Here is a 22724-nt window from a genome sequence, read left to right on the forward strand (position 1 = left end):
CAGTTATTGCAATTTTGTTGTTTTATCACAATAGATAGATTTCAAAAACCAGAAGCCATTCATTTACGAATGTGATTGCACTTTAGTTTACATTTTTAAATGTTCAGATAATAAGATTTCAATGAGGCAAAATAACATGCTTTTTCTCTTAAATATATTGTTATAATCATTTGTTTCGGATGTACTGTAATTATTTTCTGTATAAAAATTAATTGTTCAAAAAGTCTCTTTTCAAACTTGAGTCTTGAAAAAGAGGGGTTCGTCTTATAATCAGGGCCCTCTTATATTCGGGCCAATACGGTAATTGAATGTAGTTTAAAGCTGCTGATACAGAATGAGGACTTGAGTATTTTATTTACTGTTTTGAAGAGAAACTGCCACAAGTCGAAAGTAAACAGAAGGGAAATTATGGAATAACGGGAGCAATTTTAAAAACTTTAACGGTTGATTCACAACATTAAATTAATTGAAGTAGTTTAATAGTAGTAGTTTAAAGCTGCTGATACAGAATGGGGACTTGAGTATTTTATTTACTGTTTTGAACTGTTACCATGATACTGAAATAGTAGTTTATTTAAACCTGAGAGGATTTTTGTACTATATTTGTAACTAATGCACGAAACATTCGAATAGTGAGGTGCCCAAAGATTCCCACCTCTAGACTGACCTGTGACCTCTCACCCTTGTGTAGACACAATATGCATGCATCTCATTCACCTGCAAGAAGTGGATGAAGTAGAAGAGCACCAGCCTGTTGAGATCAGGCAAAGACTGAACCACAGCGATGGCTGCAACTGGGTCGTCGCAGTTGTTGACACACTGTTTATAGAAGTTCATCGGGATAAGTGGCTCCTCCAGCTCACGATACCAGAGTTTCATCAGAGAGGCTGATTGAGACATTTGTAATTAAGTACACTGACCATACAGAAATAAAAATATATAATGTGGAATAAAACCTTTCTCACCAGGAACATTTGGGTCCGACAAGTTCTCAGGGATCCGCCACTGGTCAACTTGAAGCTTCAATGCATTGACTTCATCAATGTCTCCCGGCACTCTTGAAGTATAATACAAAACTCGTCACTTACAGTAAGTGGCCGCAAGAGGGACCCCTACATCTATCAGTAGCGATTCTCCATTGTCTTTTACAATGCTTTGAAAACTGACAGAATACACTAAAATAAAGGATTACCGCTGAGGTGAAATTTTTCCAAGGGTTATTGTGGTGTGTATTTATAGAAGCAACAGTTTCCCAATTTGGAGAAGCCCTTGAACAAATATACAGTTATGGTGTATCATTCTTTAAAGCGCAAGTAACTATTTTAGGTAAAAAAAACAAAACAAAAAAACACCTGGCGTACACATACAACCATCACATTTTGGGTCCTTGTAGGCAAAAATATTAACATTCGTTGTAGTAGAAGGGTGGCCAGTATGACTTAAAATTTGATGTCCATGTGGACGCCAGGTATCAATCATTATTATTTGTTTTAATATGAACTCATTGGCTGCCATTGACAGGGACAGAAGTCCAATTCTTTTGAACTGGAAGAATTGGAAACGAATAAATAAATGCTCATCCGCCATCAGGCCAACCAGTTCAAATGGATTGGACGTCTACTTGCGCCAAACTAATTTAAATTCACAGCAGAAGGGAAGAAAAGAGCCACGTGATTGAACGTCTAACAATAATGAAACGTTTTTTTTGTTTTGTTAATAAAATTAGTAAAAACAAATACACTGGTTATGGCACTCTATAGCACTATAAAGTTGATTAAAAAAAAACAACATTGCATTATAAACAACATTTTTTAAAAACCCTTTTGTTTTTAATTAAAAATATAAAATCTAATAATCATTTTATGGTAATAATAGAAGTTTATAGTTTCTATTTAAGAGTAATAAGAATTATATTGACAGTTTTCCCCTTTTTTAATGTAAAAAAAAAAAAAAAAAAAAGTTTAAACATTTGAAAAGGGAATACAGTGATCCCTTGTTTTTCGCGACCAGACCAGAACCCGCCGCGATAAGTGAAAAACCGCAAAGTAGGCCCACCGTGCCCTAATTTGTTTATTTTTGTGTGTGTGTGTGTGTTCAAAGTATTCAGATTCAGCTATGGAAAGAGATATATAGAGACACATATGGTTTTTAATCACTTCATATATAATAATTATGAGTTTTAAACATGTTACTGTCCCACCAAATTATTTTTAAACAAGAATAAAAACAAGAATAAAGCAGAAAAATGCTTGGCTTCATTAAATGCTTCATTGAGTGAGTCCACTCAAATCCACTCACAAACAATGAGTTGCCACAGCAAATGATGATTGACACATGTGGCACTTTGATCTAGCCAGAGGAGCGAACTTCAAACATTAAACGTCTATCAATCATCGTTCACCTTAATAAGCAACTCCAATGCACTCACTGCCTGACCAACAAAGAGCAGGGTGAGATAGGGAGGGAGAGTGTGACAATGCGATCGGCTTTTTTAAAATAATTGACAAAAAAAAAATCCGCGATGGACTGAGGGCACGAATTTTGAAGCGTGAAGTAGCGAGGGATCACGGTATGTGAAAATAACTTATTGCCTGCTATTGACAACGAAAGGATGCCAGTGGACGTCAAAACCATTTTGACTGAAAGGGTTGGCAACAATCATTTTCCGCCAGCCTCTTCCAGTCAAAATGAGTTAGATGAGTGCCTTGTAAAGGGTTAAAAAATGCAGTTCTCAAAATTGAAAAATGGCTACGTTGATGTGAGGAGATACAGAAGACCACATACACATTTGTTATTACACAACAAATATACAATACAATGTATACATAAAAAAAAAAAAAAAAAAAAAAACTTCAAATTTCCTGGACTCTCCCCTCTGCTCCAGCTTAAGCATGTCATTATTAAAATTGTTGCGTCTTACCTGAAGATGCCCTCTGTCTGAGCCCCGCCCAGAGCCAGAACATACTGGGAAAGTTGAACTTGCACCCAGGGTAATTTCCTGTCTGGAAAGAGCTCGCTCTGTCGCTCCATGACTTCCTCCAAGGAGCTACCAAACAGGGAGGGAGTGATGATGGCCCGTCGACTGTGATCGACCTCTTCCAAGGTGGGCTTACGTAGCCCCTGGCGGGCAACAAAAAAGAACACAACAGCAGATTTACGACCCGACAATGTCTATGTCTACAACTGCACTAGGTCTGTGTTTGCCTATCTGTGTAAATATAATCAAGTTGCGCTCTACGACAAAAATCCGGCGGCACTAAATGATGATTCGCGTGTGAAAGTGATGTACTTTGATAATGCTCTCAACCCCAATTTATATAGCACTTTCACAACAGCTGTGGCTATACAAAAGTGCTTAACAAAACAGAAAATAATTTTCTGCTTCCATATGCATTTTTTAAATCATTCTGGTTTTTAAAGGAAACAATTGAAAGTTTATGGGTTTTATGATTGTGGCGTGACCTAGAAATGATTTCCATGGGAATATTCAAAATATCAAGAATTTTGAGGTCAATGTGTATGTCGCTGCAAGGCATGTGCCAGGAACTCGTTTGAGACAATACTGAGGTTTTAAAGTCGACTAGCCTTAACAAGCGGCACTCTAATGCCTATGAAGTAAATGCAGATCCCCAAATCAAAGTGTTTGCTGTTTTTCCCCTCCTTTTGGTTTTACATATTTTAATAACATTTTCTTGTGTTTTACAGTGATTTTGTGTCATAAGTATAAAGCCTAAATCTTGTGTGGACTGTTCACCTGGGTAAAAGTTCGATTGTTAATAGTTATGTTTGTCACAGATTTTTTTTCTGTAAAGGAGAGTTTAAAAAAAACATGGTTCCTGCAGGCATCTGGTAGCTCCCCGATGTGTACTAAAGTTACCCCGCTTATGTTTTAATAACTCATTAGGAACGCAAAATTTTGATTTAAGAACAACATCGGGTAGAAAATGTTTTTTTCAACAACAAGTACCGTAATTTTCGGACTATAAGCCGCTACTTTTTTCCCTCATTTTGAATCCTGCGGTTTATAGTCCAGTGCGGCTTATTTAATGATTTATTTGGGTTACTTAATAGGTAACATTTTATTTGACGGCGGCGTCATAAGACTGCCATAAGACCGTCATAATTACGAGATGACACTATCATGGGCATTAATGAATGCTTATGACATATTTCATTTAGTATCATGCGGCAAATTATGTCACTAAGACCATTTATTTCCAGCTCGGATCTTTTGCATCCATTCATAAGTGACATAATTTGCTGGCTGACACAAAATGACAACTGTCATAAGTTTGATGATGGTCTTATGACAGTCTTATGGCACCACTGTCAAATACAGTGCTACTATATACCGTAACTAGCAATTAATGAAACAGCTGGAGCAGTAACTGAAGAAATAATTATCAAAGAACATGAATTTTGATTGTTATTTACATCTGTAGCACCGCAATGCATGATAGGAGGCATGCTGGACGACAACAGTATTGACAGCAGTTGGCAGCAAAGGTTGACGGTCTCCCCCAAGAGAACAGTGATGGCCAAATGAAGCGAGAACAGTGAAGGCCAAATGAAGCTTCTTGAAGCAATGAAGCTTTGCAGCCAATTGTTTCAAAGCTTCATGGTGGTTCATTTGGTCTTATGACAGTCTTATGATGCTGCTGCCAAATTAAGTGTTACCGGTTTATATCTTTTGGTGTAACTATCCCATACTACAGTGAGGACAGCTGCGGCTTATAGTCCAGTGCGGCTTCTCTATGAACAAATGCAGTTTTTGTGTCAAATTTGGTGGGTGGCGGCTTATAGTCAGGTGCGCCTTATAGTCCAGAAATTACGGTATTTCATATTTAGTTTCAATATACATTTTTTTAAAAATCAACGGGAAAAAAGTTTTAACCACAATTCTTCAGCACATTTTAGATGTTCAGATTTTGGTTCTGTGACATGATAAACGATGAGAAACTGATATCGGCCAGTGCCTGGCCCAGGGATCATAGGCGGAGTTTGACTTTTGGGGCAGGGGGGGCACAACATGTTGATGACACCGAAACGCAGTGTCAGCAATAAAATTAACTTACAAGAATATTTATTATAATAAGTTGACAATGAGCATTTTTTTGTTTCCCATCATCCTTGAGGGGAATTCTAAATCAGGGTGCTTAGGCAATACTTTTCGCCAATCGTCATCCATTGAATATGGTATGCCTGCTGGTGTCGTGCCAATGTAGTTACCCCAGTCAAAAATTGTACTCCCTGGGCGGAGCCATATGGAGGTAAATTTGTGTCTTCATTATTCAATCAAAAAATGTTGCTTCAAAAAAGATGCTTCAATCAAAATATGTATTTTCAACCCAAAAAAAAGTCGCTTCAATTAAAAAAAAAAAAAAAAAATTGTTTGCAAAAATAAATTTGAAACAAACAAAAAAAAAAAAGCATATGAAAGCTATTTTTCGTTGATTTAATTTTTTTTATTTGGGTCAAGTTTTTTTGATTGAAGCAACTTTTTTGATCAAATTAATGTTGATTTGTGTTTGGGCCACATTTTGGCAAGGACGTTTTTGTCTTTATTATTCAATCAAAAAATAAGTTGCTTAAAAATATTTTTTTTTTTTTTAAAAAAAGAAAAATCACTTCAATCAAAAAAAAAAAAAAAAAAAAAAAAAAAAAAAAAAAAATCAATCATAGAAAACATTTTTGAATGCGAAAAAATATTTGAGATTGAAAAATTTGCATTTGAACACTTAATTTTTCATTAAAAAAGTTCTCTTTGATTGAAGCAATGCTTTTTGTGTTTGGGACATATTACGGGTAGGACATTTGTGTCTAAATCATTCAATCCCCCAAAAAGTTGCTTCACTCTAAAAAAAAAAAAAAAAAAAGTTCAATCAAAGAAAAAAATCATTTTAAAAATAAAATTGCCCTAATTTTTTTTTTTTTTTTTTAATTTTATGCAAAGCAAATGACCATCTAAGGTGCTAGTTACATGATCTGCTCGAAAAATAATTTTGACCCATCATTAAAAAAAAATTTTTTTTGTTCATTTCATTCATTTTTGTTGCAGTTTTATTGCTTTACAACTTTTCTGTGTATAGGAAAGTCAATTTCATGCAATGACACTTTTCGGCCACCTGCCCCCCCTTTAAAATCCAGTTATGCAAGGGATGGGAAAACTATTCCACAACTGACCGGCGTGGGCGCAGATTTTCAGCCCATAAAGAGGACACCTTTTCACCAATCTGGTGTCATAGACTTCACCATCAGTTGACAAGACAGCTCCCACAAACATTGCACCATGCCTTCCTGTTTCATTGTGATAAACTCAAACACACACTGCGTTCAAAGGATTTAGGTGGAAAAAGGACGACAATTTTACAAAATACAAGCAGGCAGGAGTGTCTCAAGAGTGATTTAGTCGAGAATTCAAGGTAATTATTATATAAAATAGCTCCATGCTTGCACTTTGAAACATTGTGAAGAAAATGCATGGAAAAAATTTGAGTAACTTTAGCTCAAAATACAGTATTTGCATAAAATTAAAAATAACTGCCTGTTTTTTTTTTTTTTTTTTTTTTTGCTTTTAACCAAGAATGTAGACTGTTCCAAATTCCAGGATGTACGCATTTACAGTATTTTCAAAAATTTTCAACTTAGAAATCTCTTTTGTTCCATGATGGCCGCCACGTTGGATTAACACAATAGCGTAATTTTAGCTTGAAATATTTACGTAAAATGAATTACTGCCCGGTGTTTTGCTTTTAACCAAGAATCTAGACTGTTATACGTTCATATCTATAGAAATTGTGGGATGTACGCATTTATTTACAAGAATTTTATTAAAAAGCTCTTTGTTTTGTGATGGACGCTATGTTGTATCCATACACAGTAGCGTAACTTTACATTTAAATGAGCAGGTAATTTTCATCCAACTGCCTATTTTTTGGGGCAAAAAAAGTGGTAACTTAGACATTTCTGCGTCCATACAAAAAAAATTGCCTTTTACGTGTTTTAGTTAATGTAAAATTTCAATCTAAAAATGACGGCCAAGGGCCAGATAGCCGGCAAAACTTACTTCCGTGCCGAGGCAATAGTAACATCGTAATTCAACCAAAATAAGTTCTGATTGTATGTAGAAAAATGCAAATTTTGCTTTTGTTGAATAAAACTAAGATGATTTTGCATGCTTTCCTCAAGTATTAAGTTTCTGATGTGAAAATTGAGTGATTGTGTTGAAAACTTGCACTAAATAAAAAAAGATTAAGTTGTTATTTTCGTCAAAAACATGTTAAATATTGCGATTGATCTTGAAAATATAGGTGATTATCTCTGCATTTGGTGATTTTTGTGCATCGAGCGTAACATTGGAGAATTTTATAGCCATTTTAAGTTTTGTTATGCTTGTATAAAAAAAAAAATAATAATAATAATTGGGATTTTATTAGGGAACGACACTGAATTTTTTGATGTCGCTGCTCATTGAGACTCATATATGCCTAAAGGAGGTGCCTGTTTTGGTTTTAGGTCGCTATCTGCTTTGGTTTTGAAAATATTTGAATTTCAACTTTTTGAAAACTGCCCCCCTACGGATCCGCCCCGAGACCCGTCAACTGATAGTGAAGTCTATGCTGGTGTTTTACAAGTGCAATCAGTACATTGCAGTCAGGTGCTTCTTGTTTCTCCGGCCCTCTCAATGGTTAAACTGCCTGTGCTGGATAAATTGTAACAAAAACCAGGACTCACTGCGGCCCTTGAGGACCGGTTTTCCCACCCTTTGCCTAGTAGCGATTGCATGTGCCAGACCTGCTCATTGTACTCCTGTTATACCTTTTTCCCTCCTGTGATGGCCACCTTTTGCAACTTCCGATGGCAGAACTTGGCATATGTGCTGACAGGCAGGCCTGTTGGTTAAGACAGGAGGATATTAAGCAGAGGAGCATAAAAAAAAAATATCCTCATCCAACCGAAATTCTGTAGTTCCGCCAAAATCTCAAGTATAACCCTCAGAGATGAGTAAAATGAAAAAAAATAAATAAACTTGTTCCCACAAATAAAACCTATTGTAATTTTTCCCACAAATGTCAAAGTATTGAGGACAGGCCTCGAGTGGTAATCTGAGACATGTTGACAATGTAATTCTAGCATATGGGGATTAGAGGAGGCCTGCCCGAACTGTCAGGTTGAGAGAAGATTTACTGCTGTTCAACAAAAGCTTTAGACCCAGGATCCGCCTACAAACCCAAAGTTCAGGTGATTCATCAGTATACACACATAAGGCCTCTGGGATGAATGGAGAAAACATGTGTTAGCTACTGTACGGGCAGAATTGATTTTAGACTCTGTAATGTTTTGTCTTGTTTTTTGCAGCACAGACTTTCTGGCAATCTGCCTTAGAGGGGAAAAAGATCTGAATTCTGTCTGCTTGCTGCCAAAAATAAAAAACCTTGACTTTGTGTCAGGATGTAGTCATATATCATATCAGGTTGCACTCATCTTTTCCATATCCCGGAGTCCACAACAGGCACCTGAACCTCAGCCAGATGGACACACTTACTGATGCGATTTTCGAGAGTAGCCGACATGTTCCAGCATGTTCCTTTAGTCAAATCCCCTCAGATTTATAGCAAACAGGTGACTCCCATGCTGCACTCCCAACAGCGGTGCTAATGTGACTCATCCGCTTGATAGTAATTATGTCTGGTTAAAGCGATAGCTTGGGTGATCTTGTAGAAGAGTATCACTCAAATGTGTAAGGACCCGAGTTGTTGTGATACAGGGGTATACACCTCTTTCTAAATTTAAAGTCACTACATGAAAACTGAAACCAGGCAACCAAAGTCCACAGAGATATACAGTGTAAAATCAACAAGCTCTGGAGTGTACTTAACCGTGACAGGCAAGCGGGACACCTGTTGACATATGGCTAGAGCTTAAGTAAAATAGAGAATCATTAAAGCAAGTTTGATGAGGTGGCGTTGGACTCGTCTGGTTTTTAAGACTGTGTATGACTGCTAAGAGAAAACAATATGGCTCTCTGTGCATACATGACATCTCAGACAAAAGAATTGTGTGTTCCACAATCCCTTTTTCAATAGAGCTCATTATACTATTTTTAACATGCATACATTTCTAGTTATTGGTCCAGTCAATAAAGGGACCCTCTGATAAGTGTTTTTGAGTATCTTCATGATGAACACTGTGCGTGAGTCACTCTAGTATATCGTGAGAGGAGACTGCTGTGATGTCTGCAGAGATGACTGTGGTCTTCTGGTGACATCATCCTTACAGCTGGCAATGTGGGTTCCTCTAATGGGGACACGTGCTGATGAGGCAGCCAAGACCACTGACATGATTCACAGAACAGGCCACTGAGAGCAAACAGATCCTCCCGACAGTTTTTTTTTTTTTTTTTCCCCCAAACCAAAGTTCTGTGAAACTTATTCATCAAATCTGCACATACTACTGCACTATGGCCTCATCATGCAGCATTTTCCACCACACTCCAAGTGGTCACTCTGAGGTTTGGCTTGTGACAGCTCAAGGTTTATTACAAGACAGTTGATGTTAGCAGAAATTAATTAATTGATAAAGAGGAATATGGCTGTTCATGAAAAAAAAAGTCACACTCCCATAAGTACTGTTTAGAGTAAATGAGAATAAAATTACCCTCTTCCTCATCTGTATTTTGTTTCCGCTTTTTCCTTGACTTGGAGTTCTTCTTTAATTTCAGGTCCTGCTGTTCCAATATGAACTGAGTCACTGTAAAATTAATTGTTCAATTAGACAAATGAAAACCAAAAATGTAGTTACATTACGCTTCGATGTAAAACTGACTACCCGAAAAAGAGGGACATTTAGAAGGCATTTAAAAGGTGACCCACCCTGTTGCTCAGTCTGAGACTCACATTTCTTGTCGCTGGTGGGCTCCGTGTGTCTCTGGATATAGCCCTCCAGGTAACAGCGGAACTTTGGTGATGGGGCAAAAAAGGCCAAGCTGATTGCCATCAGTTCCCAACCTGCAGCCAAGCTTCTGGGGCTTGCATTTCCCGTAGTCTGCCTCACTAGCTGCACGTACAGCTCATCCCGCAGGCCTTGCATGTCCCAGCACTTGGTGACAATGAGTAGAGCACAGTGACGGCGATCCAGACGCGAAGGTCTGTCTCCCATGAAGGCCTGCACCAGCTTGAACATCTCGCAAGCCTCCTTCCTGACAGCACGGTTACTTGTGACAAGCATTGGCTTTTTAATGGAGCCTCGGTTCCAAGACAACATGTTGGCGATGGAGACGCGGCGCCGGAATAGGCCTTGTGTGTGCATGTTTAGGTGCTTACTGGCCCAGTCCTCCATGGCTATGTCTGAAGGCGGTGGCTGCCGTAAAGTGGCGTAGGAGAACTGGTAAGACGATTCCGCCCCTTTGGCCCCTTCAGAGCCCTCTCTGTTGTCATGGTTGGTAGGCCGGTGCGGGCCGAGGGATGCACTGCGTCCATCCACCATGTCTTTCTTTCGGCCTTTCAGCTGAGCCTGTAGTTCAAGGGTGCTCACCTACAAAGATGTACACAAGCCTTAAAATTAGGTACCAAGATGTAAGGTAAAAACTATTTTAGCAGGAAGACACTGCTGGGTCAGCAAATAAAATTATCCAGTCCAGTCTGCAATCATGCCAGAGAATTAATTCCATTTCAAAATTAATCATGCATGGTCTTGGAAGCAAGATGTCTTGATAAAAGCATTTGTTAAATACTATACAACAGGGGTCCCCAACCGCCGGGCCGCGGACCGTACCGGTCCGTGGCGCATTTGGTACCGGGCCGCAAAAGAAATAATTTATTAACGACTGCATAAAGGCCAAATTAACTTTGGCCTGTGCCCCTTAACACACCAGTATGCCTGTATACTCTATATATAATACTACAGGATGGAATGTCGTCATAGAAATCCATTCATTGGACTGCTAGCAGTACATCTTGTTTTGTATATCTATGTGCGCTTGTCCTCGATTCTAATGTCTGACGTAGGGTGGGCGAATCACATTTGTTCCCGGAAATAATTAGCCCCCACACTAGAATGACTGAAAAACAGACGTTTTTGGACAGATTTTGTACGGGGAAAAGGGCACCTGACGAGCCAGAAGATGAGCCTACAACCTCGAAGAAAACAAAATATATGCTACTTCCCAATCATTAAAGACCCACAAACTGCAAAGGAGTGAATTTGTGACCCATTTGTGAATAAACCGAGTGATTCGAGCCTGTCTGTGCAGCAGGAGGATCAATTTGTCACAAATGACGGCGACCTTAAAACATACATTTGAGACAACAACTCTACCGAGGTTCTGGATTTAAGTCATTTCAGAATATCCTGACATCGCTAAGAGAGCAGTGAAAACCATGCTACAATTTCCAACATCGTATCTTTGTGAAGTGGGCTTCTCTCACTCTTCCATCACACATTGATGGGACCATCTCGTCTCAACGAAACACTCAGGCCTCTCACTGGTTCAGCTGGTGAGTTATATTTTCCCTGCCCTTAACACGACGGGGCTAAAAACAAATGTTATTTTATATTTACCGTATTTTTCTGCCGCACAATGCCGGTGTTCTGACAAATTCTGCATGCGCATAATGTTGAAAAATGGCCGCGAATGCAGCGATTCCAAAGTAAACACTACAAACTTTCTTTAAAGAAAGGAATATTAACTTACGTTTGGTATATTAGCTGCACACAACAACACGCAGCTCTCTCACTTAACGACTTCACCGTGCCGTTAAGCATTAATTTACGCCATTTTCGTGTTGCACATGTATGTTTATGATGTAAATATTTTTTGTTAGTTTTGTTTTGGATAACACTGAGAGGGCTTTTTCACCGCCACAAAAGCTTTGGGAGCAAAATTTTATAAGGGTGCAAACTTTGACAGAACATCGGTCTGTGAAAAAAAAAGACCCAAATCATACTGGTCCGTGGTGCAAAAAAGGTTGGGGACCCCTTGCTATAAAGCTCTCCCTGTAATGGGTCCAATTTTCCCCCCAAACTAAAATCAAGACCTTCCTGTGATCTCTGTGGTTATTATGACAATATGAATGGCTCAACTCCCAAAATGGAGAAAGCAGTGATCTAGAAAACATTTGGAAACAGCCAAGAATAACATTAAAAGTGAGCCAGAAAAAAATTCCGATTTACTATATTATGAGGACCTGTCTTTTCAATTTTAGTTATTGATGTAAGGTAGAGCAGTTACACGTTGGATTGGTTAATTTCTTTTGGTACTTTTGTTTATGTGGTTGACAGTCAACTGGAACACATCTGAAAGTACAAGCTTTCCATTCCAAGTGAGTAAATTACACTAGGAAATGGACAAATACACTTGATTCATTCATTGTTGAAAATGGCTGGGGTTTAAATGTTTTCAGTGAACAAGGTCAATCATAGGTCTGACAGCAAAAACAGTGTTAAAATACGCCATTCATCAATCTTGTAACTAATGATCCATAATCCTACAGTTGGTGAATGTGTGTAAGCGATTTGCCAGCAGGTCTGAGTAACATTCCAGGACAGACTTAGTAGGGTCGAGTGCTCTTTGGCAGTCGACTTAAAGGCAAAGCGCTACAGTGGAACCAATAAAGCTCAGGACTAGCGTTCCTCTTCTACAATTTTCCTGCCAAGCCTGGACCATATGGACCACAGCGTCGCTCCTTCCTGAAGGAGGGAGGCCATGTCCTGAATCTCTGCTTTGGCATAAGCACCAGATGCCCAAGCACAGATGCTGGCATATGAGTATAAAGTACCTACAGAGAAGGACAGATGGAGGATGGCAGGTAATGCTGGGACCAGAGCCATTTAGTCTTCAGAGGCCACCTTGCCAATTCGGTAAATATTTTGTGGAGGGGATTAGAACTGAAAGTCACTTTCGCAATGGCTTCCCAGGAAATTAAAGCTTCAAAGGTTTAACAGTTGGGAATTTTCCCCCGTCCCTTTCAAAAAGTAAACCAAGACACGCAGGACAGCAATCTGTTTAAAAGGTGTAAAAATCCAAACCAGACAAGCAGTCTCTATAGTATGCCACACACTGAAAGATTCAAAGTATGGTTACTGTACCGTAATTTTCAGACTATAAGCTGCCACCTTTACCCCCGCTTTGAACATTGCACTTTATAGTCTCTTATATATGGCGGAAAACACTTAGGTGACTTGAAGTTCCGCTCCGAGACCCCCAATTTGGCCAACTTTCAAAATTGTCCAATATGCATTTGTGATACATCATTGGAAAGCTTGAAATCAGAATTTTCTGGGGGAAGAAAATTTTTGAACAGGAGGGCATTTTTAAAAAAAAAAAAAAGTCACCTTGTTTCGATCCAAAAACTCCCTGTAGCATGTATCACTGAGTATCAAGACACAGCTGTGAATGGCCACAGCTGGATTTATTTGGGATTTTATGGGTGAAACATGGTACTATAACAAGGGCCGCGATGCAGAAATCGCAGACATCAAGGAGTGGTCGAGATTTTCTTTTTCATATATTTACCCTTTTAAATGTTTTTTTTCTTCCCAATTTTTCTTTGTATTGATTATTTAATCTAACATATCGGAGAAAATGCGACAGTAGCAAAGTAAATACAATTCAGCGATAGTTATGAGGTAGATATTGGTGACTTTTTTACAGACGCCATTTTTTTCATTATGACATAATTTGTTTATAAGTTTATTTTTATTTTTTTTTTTGAAACAGACATCAATTAATGATTTTAAGCTAAAAATGACAGACATTTTGAATAATAAATATAATTAATTATCTTAGTTTTATGGCTGGTTTAAAACAAAAGCGGTTGCGAGACGTCTGTAAATGGGGGTTTTCAGGGTAAAACGGACAAATAAAAATAGTTTGGGGGCTTAATGCGCCATGAATCTGCTGTGGCAGCATATAGACATAAAGCTACGTTCATACCACAGGTCTTAATGCACGAATCCGATTTTTTCGTGTTTTTCCGACTCGAGTGAGGCATTAACTTGACGGTCTGAACGTGACAAGTCGCATTGAACTGGATCATTTCAAATCCAATCTGGGTCACTTTCGTTTGTGGTTCAAATCCGATCTGGGCCACATTTTTCCAGACTGTCGCGGCGGTCTGTACTGTCCAGTCTCTCAAATCGGAATTCATGCAGCAATTACGTCATCAAAAAGCGAGAAAGACGCTACGGTAGCGGTGCAGCTGTGCGTTATTAGCGCCTAGTTTGCCTTGAACACGTCTTTTTAGGAAGGGTCGGACTTGACAACAGTCATAAAAAAATTAAAATGGGTTGAGGATAAGCCCGAGAATGATCGGTTTTCTGTCTGCTCCATATAAGCAATATTTCAACATTGCTTACACGGCCGAGAGTAGGGGCAAACTGCCCGTATGTGTGTGTGAGACATGCACGGACAGTGCGCGCATGCTATCGATCCATATACTTTAAATATAAGCCTAAAATGGGATTATTTATGTCTGATATTTGTGTCCTCTTTTTAAAAAGCAAAATATGATATCCCTGGAATGACGGATGACAGCCAGCATGTGTGGTCATTTGTTTTGATGCTTCTACGGATGCTCAGCGCTTGTCGGACTGCGAATTACTGCGCATGCGTAATACTTGAATGGTCTCAATGGACAAAGGCAGTCTGAACGGGCACACCAAAAAAACAGATATGACAAAAAAATCGGATTTGTGCATTAAAACCTGTAGTATGAACCTAGCCATATTGTTCTATTGAACACAACAGTTGTTTTCGCTTAAAATACAGCAGTTTCTTTTAAAGAGGAGTGCAAGAGCAGAAACTGCTTTTTCAGTCTTGTTTGTGTTTTCTGCCATGTGGATTTTTACAGGCTAATAGGCTGCATGTCTTTAGGTGTAAACATCTCTAAGGCTTATTGTCCACTGCAGTTTATATATGGACACGTACAGTTTTCTTTAGATATTTGGTGGGTGCGGTTTATAGTCAAGTGTTTCTTATAGTCCATACATACAGTAGTTTTTGCCTGTTGTAGAGACCTACCTGGGATGGTGGTCCGGGAGTCTCAGGTGAAGATAGGCTGGCCTGGCTATTGATGCTCATCTCCAAGGTATCAACTTTTTCATATGTCCTTTTCTGTCTCCCTGGTATCTCAAGAGGGGTCAGAGCAGCATTTCCCGTCTTACTCAGTGAATGCGAAGCCCCACTGATGTCCTCTCGGGAAGAGTATCTACCGGTGGATACCCCAGCTCCTCCTCCGTACCATCTTAGTGACTCTACGGGGGAGCGTGTCCGGGATACGACCACCCTCTCGCCTACCTCCTGTTCCGGTCCCACCCTCATTTCCCTCATGGTGTTTGAGCGACTTACAACTTCCCTCATCTCAGCCATCAGTCTCTCATTGAGGGCACACAGCTCTCCACTACTCCCTACTGATCCAGGCCTACCTCCTGCTCCTCCATTGGCTCCCATCCTTCTCCTACTCTTTCTCCTCAGACTCGGAGAGGGCCCAGTGGAGTAGCCAGAGTCCTGATAGTTTGCGGTTGCCTGAGGTGTCGAGGAGGGGAAGTCTTGTGAAACTTGGCTGCTCTGCCTACTGTGTCGTGTATCGATAGCACGCTGTACTGTGGCCTCCAGGGCTCTCCAATTCTGCTTCTTATCCAGTGAACTTGGGCCTGGGGTCCCCGTTTCTCTGTCTCGCAGCTGGCTTTGAACTTGCGGCAAAGAGTGAGCCTGCGAATTAGGCTGGATTGTGACAATATCCTGCCGAGATGTAGGAGAGGGGGTGCGTGTAGGTACAGGGGAGCCAGATAGGTGCTGCTTGGGGTCTACATTGATCATATGCTTGATGCACTCTAGACCTGCTGGGCTATAATCAGAAGCAGAAGGATTTCTCTTGTGTCTGGAACTTGGAAGAGATGGACCAGGGTGCTGGAGAAGTTTTGGTTTCTGGAGACTATGGGAGGGAGTGAAACGAGACAGTTGTTGCCCATTGAAAAAGTGTGCTCCTTCGACCTCCATGTCTATTGGGGGTTCATCATAAATGGGACAGTCTGTAACTGGCTCATCATAGATTGGGGCACTGCAAGCATACTGGGGGGAGTTTGGGCGTGGTGTGCTGGTCTGAGACCTAAGAAGAAGTGGACTGGGTTGACTACTGTCTGATGTCACTAAACAAAAGCTGCCATTACTAGCTTTTCTCAGGTGATGGGCCTGACGCGGGTCAGCTGTTGTTTTGCCAGAAGGGGCAGTTTTATATCCCTGGGTGGAGCCTAAGCATCCTCCTTGGACTTTATTGTTGGACGGGTGTTGCGTGAAGGTGTTGGCTTTGTTGAGTGCACTGTGCTGGATGAGTTGCTGCTGTGGGGCTGGACAAGGCTGGCTCCGACTCATGCTGTTCACCTTTACCAACATTGCTGCCTTAGAACCAGGTGCAGGCTGCCATCTTTGAGGGGCATCCCTGAGGGAAAGACAGGTGCAAAAATAACATGAGAATGATACTGCAGCAAGACGAATATGAAATCAGTTCAACTGAATTCAAAAAAAGACCTTGCAAAAAGTTTACAAAAAAGCCAACCAAAGCAGATTTTTGACAGTGCCATCTAAGGTTGACAACTGACAAGTCCAAATTGTTTTTAATGACTTTTTAAAAAAACGATTCAAATTCTGAAAGTAAACAGAATGAGTGTAGGCAGCAGAGTAGTCAGAAATGCCATAGTTAAGATGAAAAGACCTTTGCTGTGTCCAAAGGTTAATTCTTCTCCTTTTGGTTGAGTAGCTGAGCTAACTCCCAGCAATCTGCCATCAGTCTGGTCATACTACTGCGGTCTGTTGTCTTTGCACGTCTACAACATTATAACCTTACACTGAAATGGTTTATCAGACTTGCCCTCTTAAACTCCTCAATTGAAACGGGAGAGATAAGTTGGTTAGGTGTGAGGAATAGACATGTGGCGCAGCATACATACAATAAGCACACATGAGGTCATAAGTAGAACAAACACTTACCTTAATAGTCTGAACTCAATACTGACGTGATTAATTAGACCAACGTTGATCACCTCCTGTCGTGTTAATCCAAACCCGAATACAGTTACAGAGCAAACGTAGAGTCAAACTTAGAGCACTGAGAATTATTTGAAAATGGGTTGCAACAGCAGGAAGAGGATGCAAAAAGGAGGAGGGACGATGGCAAAGTGAACACCCCCATTCCTTCCCACATCTCTTTGGAACAATACTAAAACAATTCCCTTGAGGTCCAAAGTCCAACGGCAAACTTCCGTTAAGCCCTCACAGCTAAAACTTTGCCTTCTCTCACTCTTTTTCTATGGGGCCGCAGTTTGATTCACACCCCTTGAGCAGTTTGATTGGCTCTTGTCTTCAGACAGTCGCACGGACTCCCCATTTAAGTGATGCCTATAAACAGCTGGGTCCACACCACCTGGCACATCACCAAGAGAGCGACAAACGCTAGGAAGGTACCAAAGCCCTTGCCTCACAGACACAAATACAATTTACTGCCTTAACACTCAACAGGACACAGACACGCGCGAAGACAACAAGCTCTAATGGAATTCACCCCAAATCACCAGTGTTTGTTTGCGACAAGTAGGTGAGACATTGTATGGTAACATAGGGGGCAGATAGGTGACAACTGTGAACTTGAGAAGCCACTGTTTGTACTCTTTGAAACACGATATGTTTTGTCACCTTGGTCATGTTGAGTTGTTTGAGGAGAGACAAACATGACAGTTATTCTCAATTTACACATGGCTGACAGCTTTGCATCAGTACGGCAAAGTTAAACAACTTACCCGAAAAACATCGAGGTTGTTCTTCTGATGAGTGAAAACACAACAAACCTCACATACGAGACCACTATAAGCAAATTCCCCTTTCCTTATCAGCAACCAGATCAGGCCTCAAACAAATCAACTTCTGGGGTTCATGCAATGGCCAACATAAATCTCTCTTCTGTATTCTTGGTGGGTGGGTGGGATTCTTGACATAACCATAACAGCAACTTCCTGCAAAAGCAGACTCATTGGTGGATGGGAAGAGGTCTTCCCCTAATGCTACAAAAACAGGAGATGCTAGGGGTGGTAATCTCTGAGCTTCATGATTTAATTTGCTTCACTTACTGAATGACTCACAGGGCTATGATTATTCCAGATGCATTTTTTTTAAAACTTGTAATTGTAAAACAGTATTTGTAATGACCCATAATCCCATTATCAAAATAGTTTACATTTTCCTCCACACCTTCAAATCATTACTAAAACCATGTGATTGTGGTAATAAACTCACATCTAAGAATCTGCTTTCAGAGATGTGACATTACAGTTTGTGTGTGTACAAGAAATTACATGTTAATTTTCAAGACATACTGTATATTGATGTTTTGTTCAAAGCAGTGTCATTCCCAAACAAGTATTTTCAAGATCACACAGAGATTAAGTGGTGTATCAATATTATTGTTGTTAAATGTCCTCTTGACAAGGGCGTAGGTTTGGTCTCAACATTGGTATGGACGATATAACAGCATAACCTACATGTAGAGTTTTTGCTGGGGACGGGACATTAATAAGACCAAACAGATTGGGTGAACTGGGGCTACATTTCTCACGAATATGAACCTAATTAATTGATAGGCTAAATGATTAATGCAAATCTGTAAATCTGGATTGATTTATACTAACTTCGTTTCAAGTGTATTGGTTCAGGTGATACACTGTTCAATTCAAACCTGTGTTTTCAAAAACTACTAAAGAAGCATTTTTTTTTTTTAAATTCCAGAATAAATGTCTGGATTTTATTAACAAATTTAAATTGCAATATTTGAACATAAATTTATTAACATATACTTGTTGTTAAGAATCTCAACTATCCAGGAATGTAAAAACATAAACATCTGTGTTAAGACCACTTAACATTGTCTAAATAAAGAAATTAAATATAACTAAAAAAACAACAACTTCTTAGTCAGGGAATAACAAAAATCAAAAATCTCTAAGCAGCTTCCTATTCAAGTTTGCAGGTTAGCAAACTCAAACAGTTTAATGTTCTGCTAACTCTGAGGTCAGACTTTCAATAGCAAAATTAGTGGTGTGTTCCCCACCTACACAACATTGACGTCTTTTTAAACACAGTGGCTGCTGCTGGTCACAAAAAAAAACTTCGAAGGGGGCAGAGAAGGCGGCATTGTTGTCGACATGTTGTATTTCTTTCAGGGCTTTGAGTGCTTTTGTTGATGGGGTCAAGTCATCAGGCAATCAAACATGCGTTTGAGGGGAAAAAATGGACTGGCAAGTCAAAAGATGTAAATGTACTGTAAGACTAGACATAATGAAAATAATTGACTAAATAATGGTAGGGTCAGTTCTATCCTTACAACATATGGGAAGACATTCTAAATTACCCATATAACTGAAGTCATTATCAAAGCAAATAAGGTTAATCAAAAGTTGGTGGGGACAATTTAAGCATCCTGAAAAGTTGGTAGTGTTATGTCCCTACCGTCCCTATGCAAACCTACGCCCTTGCCTCTTGACCTACATTTCTCAAAGTCTGGACTGCAGACTGGCTCTGTTAACCAAAGCAGAGGGCAAAATCAAGTTCCCTCTCTCTGTTTATATTGTTGCCATGACATCTTGAGCTTCTAAAGTAAAAAAATATATCAATATATAAAATATATCTGATGAAACAAAATCTGTCAGTCAGCATCATGGTCATCAAATTATAGTGGACTTGCTATGAAAAAAAGACTTGATGTTGTTGTGCAGTCACAGAAACAAAAATGACAATGGAATTTGGTCAATGAACTCGAAAATCAGACTCAGAAATTGCCAGGCAAAAGATTACTATGTAACTCAAAGAAAAAGTAACATTTTTTTATACAACAGTGTTCAGTAGGGATAGGATTTGTGATACAAAGCCCTCGATAACGATCTCACCATATTGCGAAACAACGATTAACGATACATTGGTTAGGAAATCATTCTAGGATATTCTACAAAACTAATAAACAGAAAACAAGCTATTTTCATCCTTCTGCTGTAAGTTTATCACTAGTAGACATCCAATCCATTTGAACTAGGAGGGTGGCAGCAAATGAACCTCTCCCACTTCTATGGGCATCAGTGGCAGCCAATGCCAGACAACGAGGTAATTCTGGGCCATTTCAGGTCACTTCCAGTTGATTTTGGGGCATTATATGGGTCATTTCTTGTTGATTTTGAGTTACAGAACAGATAGTGACCCGGGAATCTCCCAAATGAATAGGCAGTGACTCAAACTCAACAGGAAGGGACATGTAAAAGCACAAAAATTGGAAAGAGTGACTGTAAATGCTGTGGTCCAGCCAAAGAGTTAACGGAGACATTATTACGGTTGAAGATTTTGGAAGCAACTTGTTGGTTCCTTTTTCTTTTTTTTTTTTTAACTGACACTTTGACAATTTTAAAAGGATATCTTTTGATTCTTGGCATGAGCGTATCGATAACCTTTTGGGATGCAAAGTATGACTATATATCACCATTTTGCTATTAGTACTGTTCAGTGTGGGTCCTATTTTTTTGCACTTGTATTTTTCCCTTCTATTTTCATGGCCGTGCTACTGGACTGCATTTTCTATGCAAATGCACATTATATCTAAGAATTGTGTATGCTTATCATCTATGAACGTGTAAAATATGATTTAAGTTACTTAAGTATGATTACATCGTCTTTAATTCAAAAATGATAATGTGAGAAAATCCAACCAGTGGGAAATTGGAGACAAATGTGTGGGTGAGGGAGACCAGCGACACAAGAGGATGGTAAGGGCATGTGTAAATGAGAAGGGGTGGGGATTAGTCGTGGGAGAGTGCAGCAAGGGAATGAGTGAGAAAACTGGCATTCCATAGAGCTCTTTCAAGTGGCCTCAGTGGCTGTGTGGGGAGTCTCACACAATGCATGGCTGTGCCATCGTCACGGAGACGCCTCTGTAAATGACAACGACTCGAAGAACGCAAGGTGGGGGAGGAAGGGACTGACCCAAACCTCATTAAACATCCTGAGTTGGTCAAAAATGCAATTCAGCACAACTATTCATATCACAAATTTTATAAAATGCATTTTTTGATTCCAAATCGACTGCATTTAATCTTCAAGCAAAAAAATAAAATAAAAAATAAAAAATCTAAACATTCACACAAATGATGCCTAATGATGAGCTTAACATGAGCATGTGAGACCTTTAGGCACCAGGGAAATATAGGATGAAATTAAGTTAGGGGCCCTTTGCAAAACCTATATAGTAATCTGATTGGCTTCAGAGGCAGCAAATCAACTTTATGGTCAGCAAACTTACATTAGTCTCAGCAGCTCTAGTGTCTCACACCCACATAGTCTCACTGCAGTGCTGTGATCAGGTCTCCTCACTGACCAACTCTATATTGTAGAGTATACGTACACTCGACACTCGTGACAAAAATTGCAGGCAGTCTCTCACCATTCTTTGCTGCTTGGTATTTGTATCCATTGTTGGAAGGTCACACATAGACCCCGTGACAGATAGGTTTAAGGGGTTGATTTCTTTTTAAATTCACACGCTGCAAATAGTGTCTGGAGAATCAGTGTTATTATTAACAGTGGCAATAACGTAGAAGGAAATTAATTTTTACAACAAAAGCTTCTAATACACAAACACCTCAGAACAGTGGCCGATCAAGGGCATCCATGTACAGGAAATAAACTAGATAAGACACAGGGATTTTGATAAATATTGTTGGCTGAATTTTACTTTTAAACCATATTTTCTGAAGCCCACCTGTCTCATAACAGCTGAAGTTACACACCTCCATTCGAGCCAAGATGTCTACCAGCTGTGCATGTCTTTGGCTCTGGGTGCCAGTGTGAGGAATGGCAAGCTGGGGCAGGGTAAGTAGTATGCAAGACCTAGTAGACCTGCCTCTGGTATTTGAAATTTTATCTTCATCTCTTTTTGTGAGGATAGATTTCATTACCGTACAATTTTCAAGACTCCAAAATAGCAGTCAGACTTCAATAGCAAGTACAGACCACAAATAGAAAAGAGCTAATAATAAATGAGCGGCAACCACATTGCTGGGTGTTTTTTTTCCCCGTTTGTAGTCTAAAGTAGTGTTAAACATATGCATGAATTTTTATTAGAATTTCAATCTTGGAAAAACATCTGCCAATGAAGATATAAAACAGGACCAAAGCGCTTACGTTCAAGATTTAGTCAACGCTAACCCTTTGTCACAGGAGAAAAAAGGAAACTGAATTTTTATGATATACAGACCCACAACATAATGGGGAAAACGTTGAAAATGAGCTAACCACACCAGAAGCTAAGATAAAAGAAATCTTTCCAGTGAACATAAAACTTCTGTGTTATATCCCTAAGAGTGGCGACAGATGAAAAACACTAAAGACTTCCGCTGCATGCATGGAGTCAAAATGCGACTCATTAGCAACTCAAACAACTTTATCAAAACTCTAAAACACCCTCGTTTCCTAAATGAACCAAGTGATGATAACCTTTTTACATGACTCATTGCCAGACACAAACACGTGGGGAGAGGCTTTTTTTAATTTTCTTCATTAAACATCCAACTTGTAAAAAATGCTCTGAACTTCAAGTGTGGTAAATTATGAGACATGACTGCTTCAGCATGGCTATAACCATATACTAGATCTAAATGAGAGGCCAAAATGTAAGCATTTTTCCCATGTTTCTTTTTTT

At 39.4% G+C, this 22724-nt stretch overlaps 1 protein-coding gene across 2 annotated transcripts in view; it reads right to left on the minus strand.

The window, feature by feature from the left end:
- Positions 1 to 22724, minus strand: part of arhgap46a (Rho GTPase activating protein 46a) — a 48701-nt gene that overhangs the window by 3499 nt on the left and 22478 nt on the right. The window contains exons 3-9 of one of the 2 annotated variants that reach the window (XM_057845895.1): positions 15020 to 16436; positions 9873 to 10533; positions 9658 to 9750; positions 7819 to 7892; positions 2921 to 3120; positions 966 to 1057; positions 718 to 887 (exon numbers count right to left, since the gene is read on the minus strand). In XM_057845895.1, coding sequence (XP_057701878.1) covers positions 718 to 887; positions 966 to 1057; positions 2921 to 3120; positions 7819 to 7892; positions 9658 to 9750; positions 9873 to 10533; positions 15020 to 16436 — 2707 coding nt within the window. The remainder of the gene's footprint in view (positions 1 to 717; positions 888 to 965; positions 1058 to 2920; positions 3121 to 7818; positions 7893 to 9657; positions 9751 to 9872; positions 10534 to 15019; positions 16437 to 22724) is intronic. The other variant, XM_057845894.1, reaches the window with a different exon arrangement.

Source organism: Corythoichthys intestinalis, chromosome 9 (assembly GCF_030265065.1).
Source record: "Corythoichthys intestinalis isolate RoL2023-P3 chromosome 9, ASM3026506v1, whole genome shotgun sequence".
NCBI lineage: Eukaryota > Metazoa > Chordata > Actinopteri > Syngnathiformes > Syngnathidae > Corythoichthys > Corythoichthys intestinalis.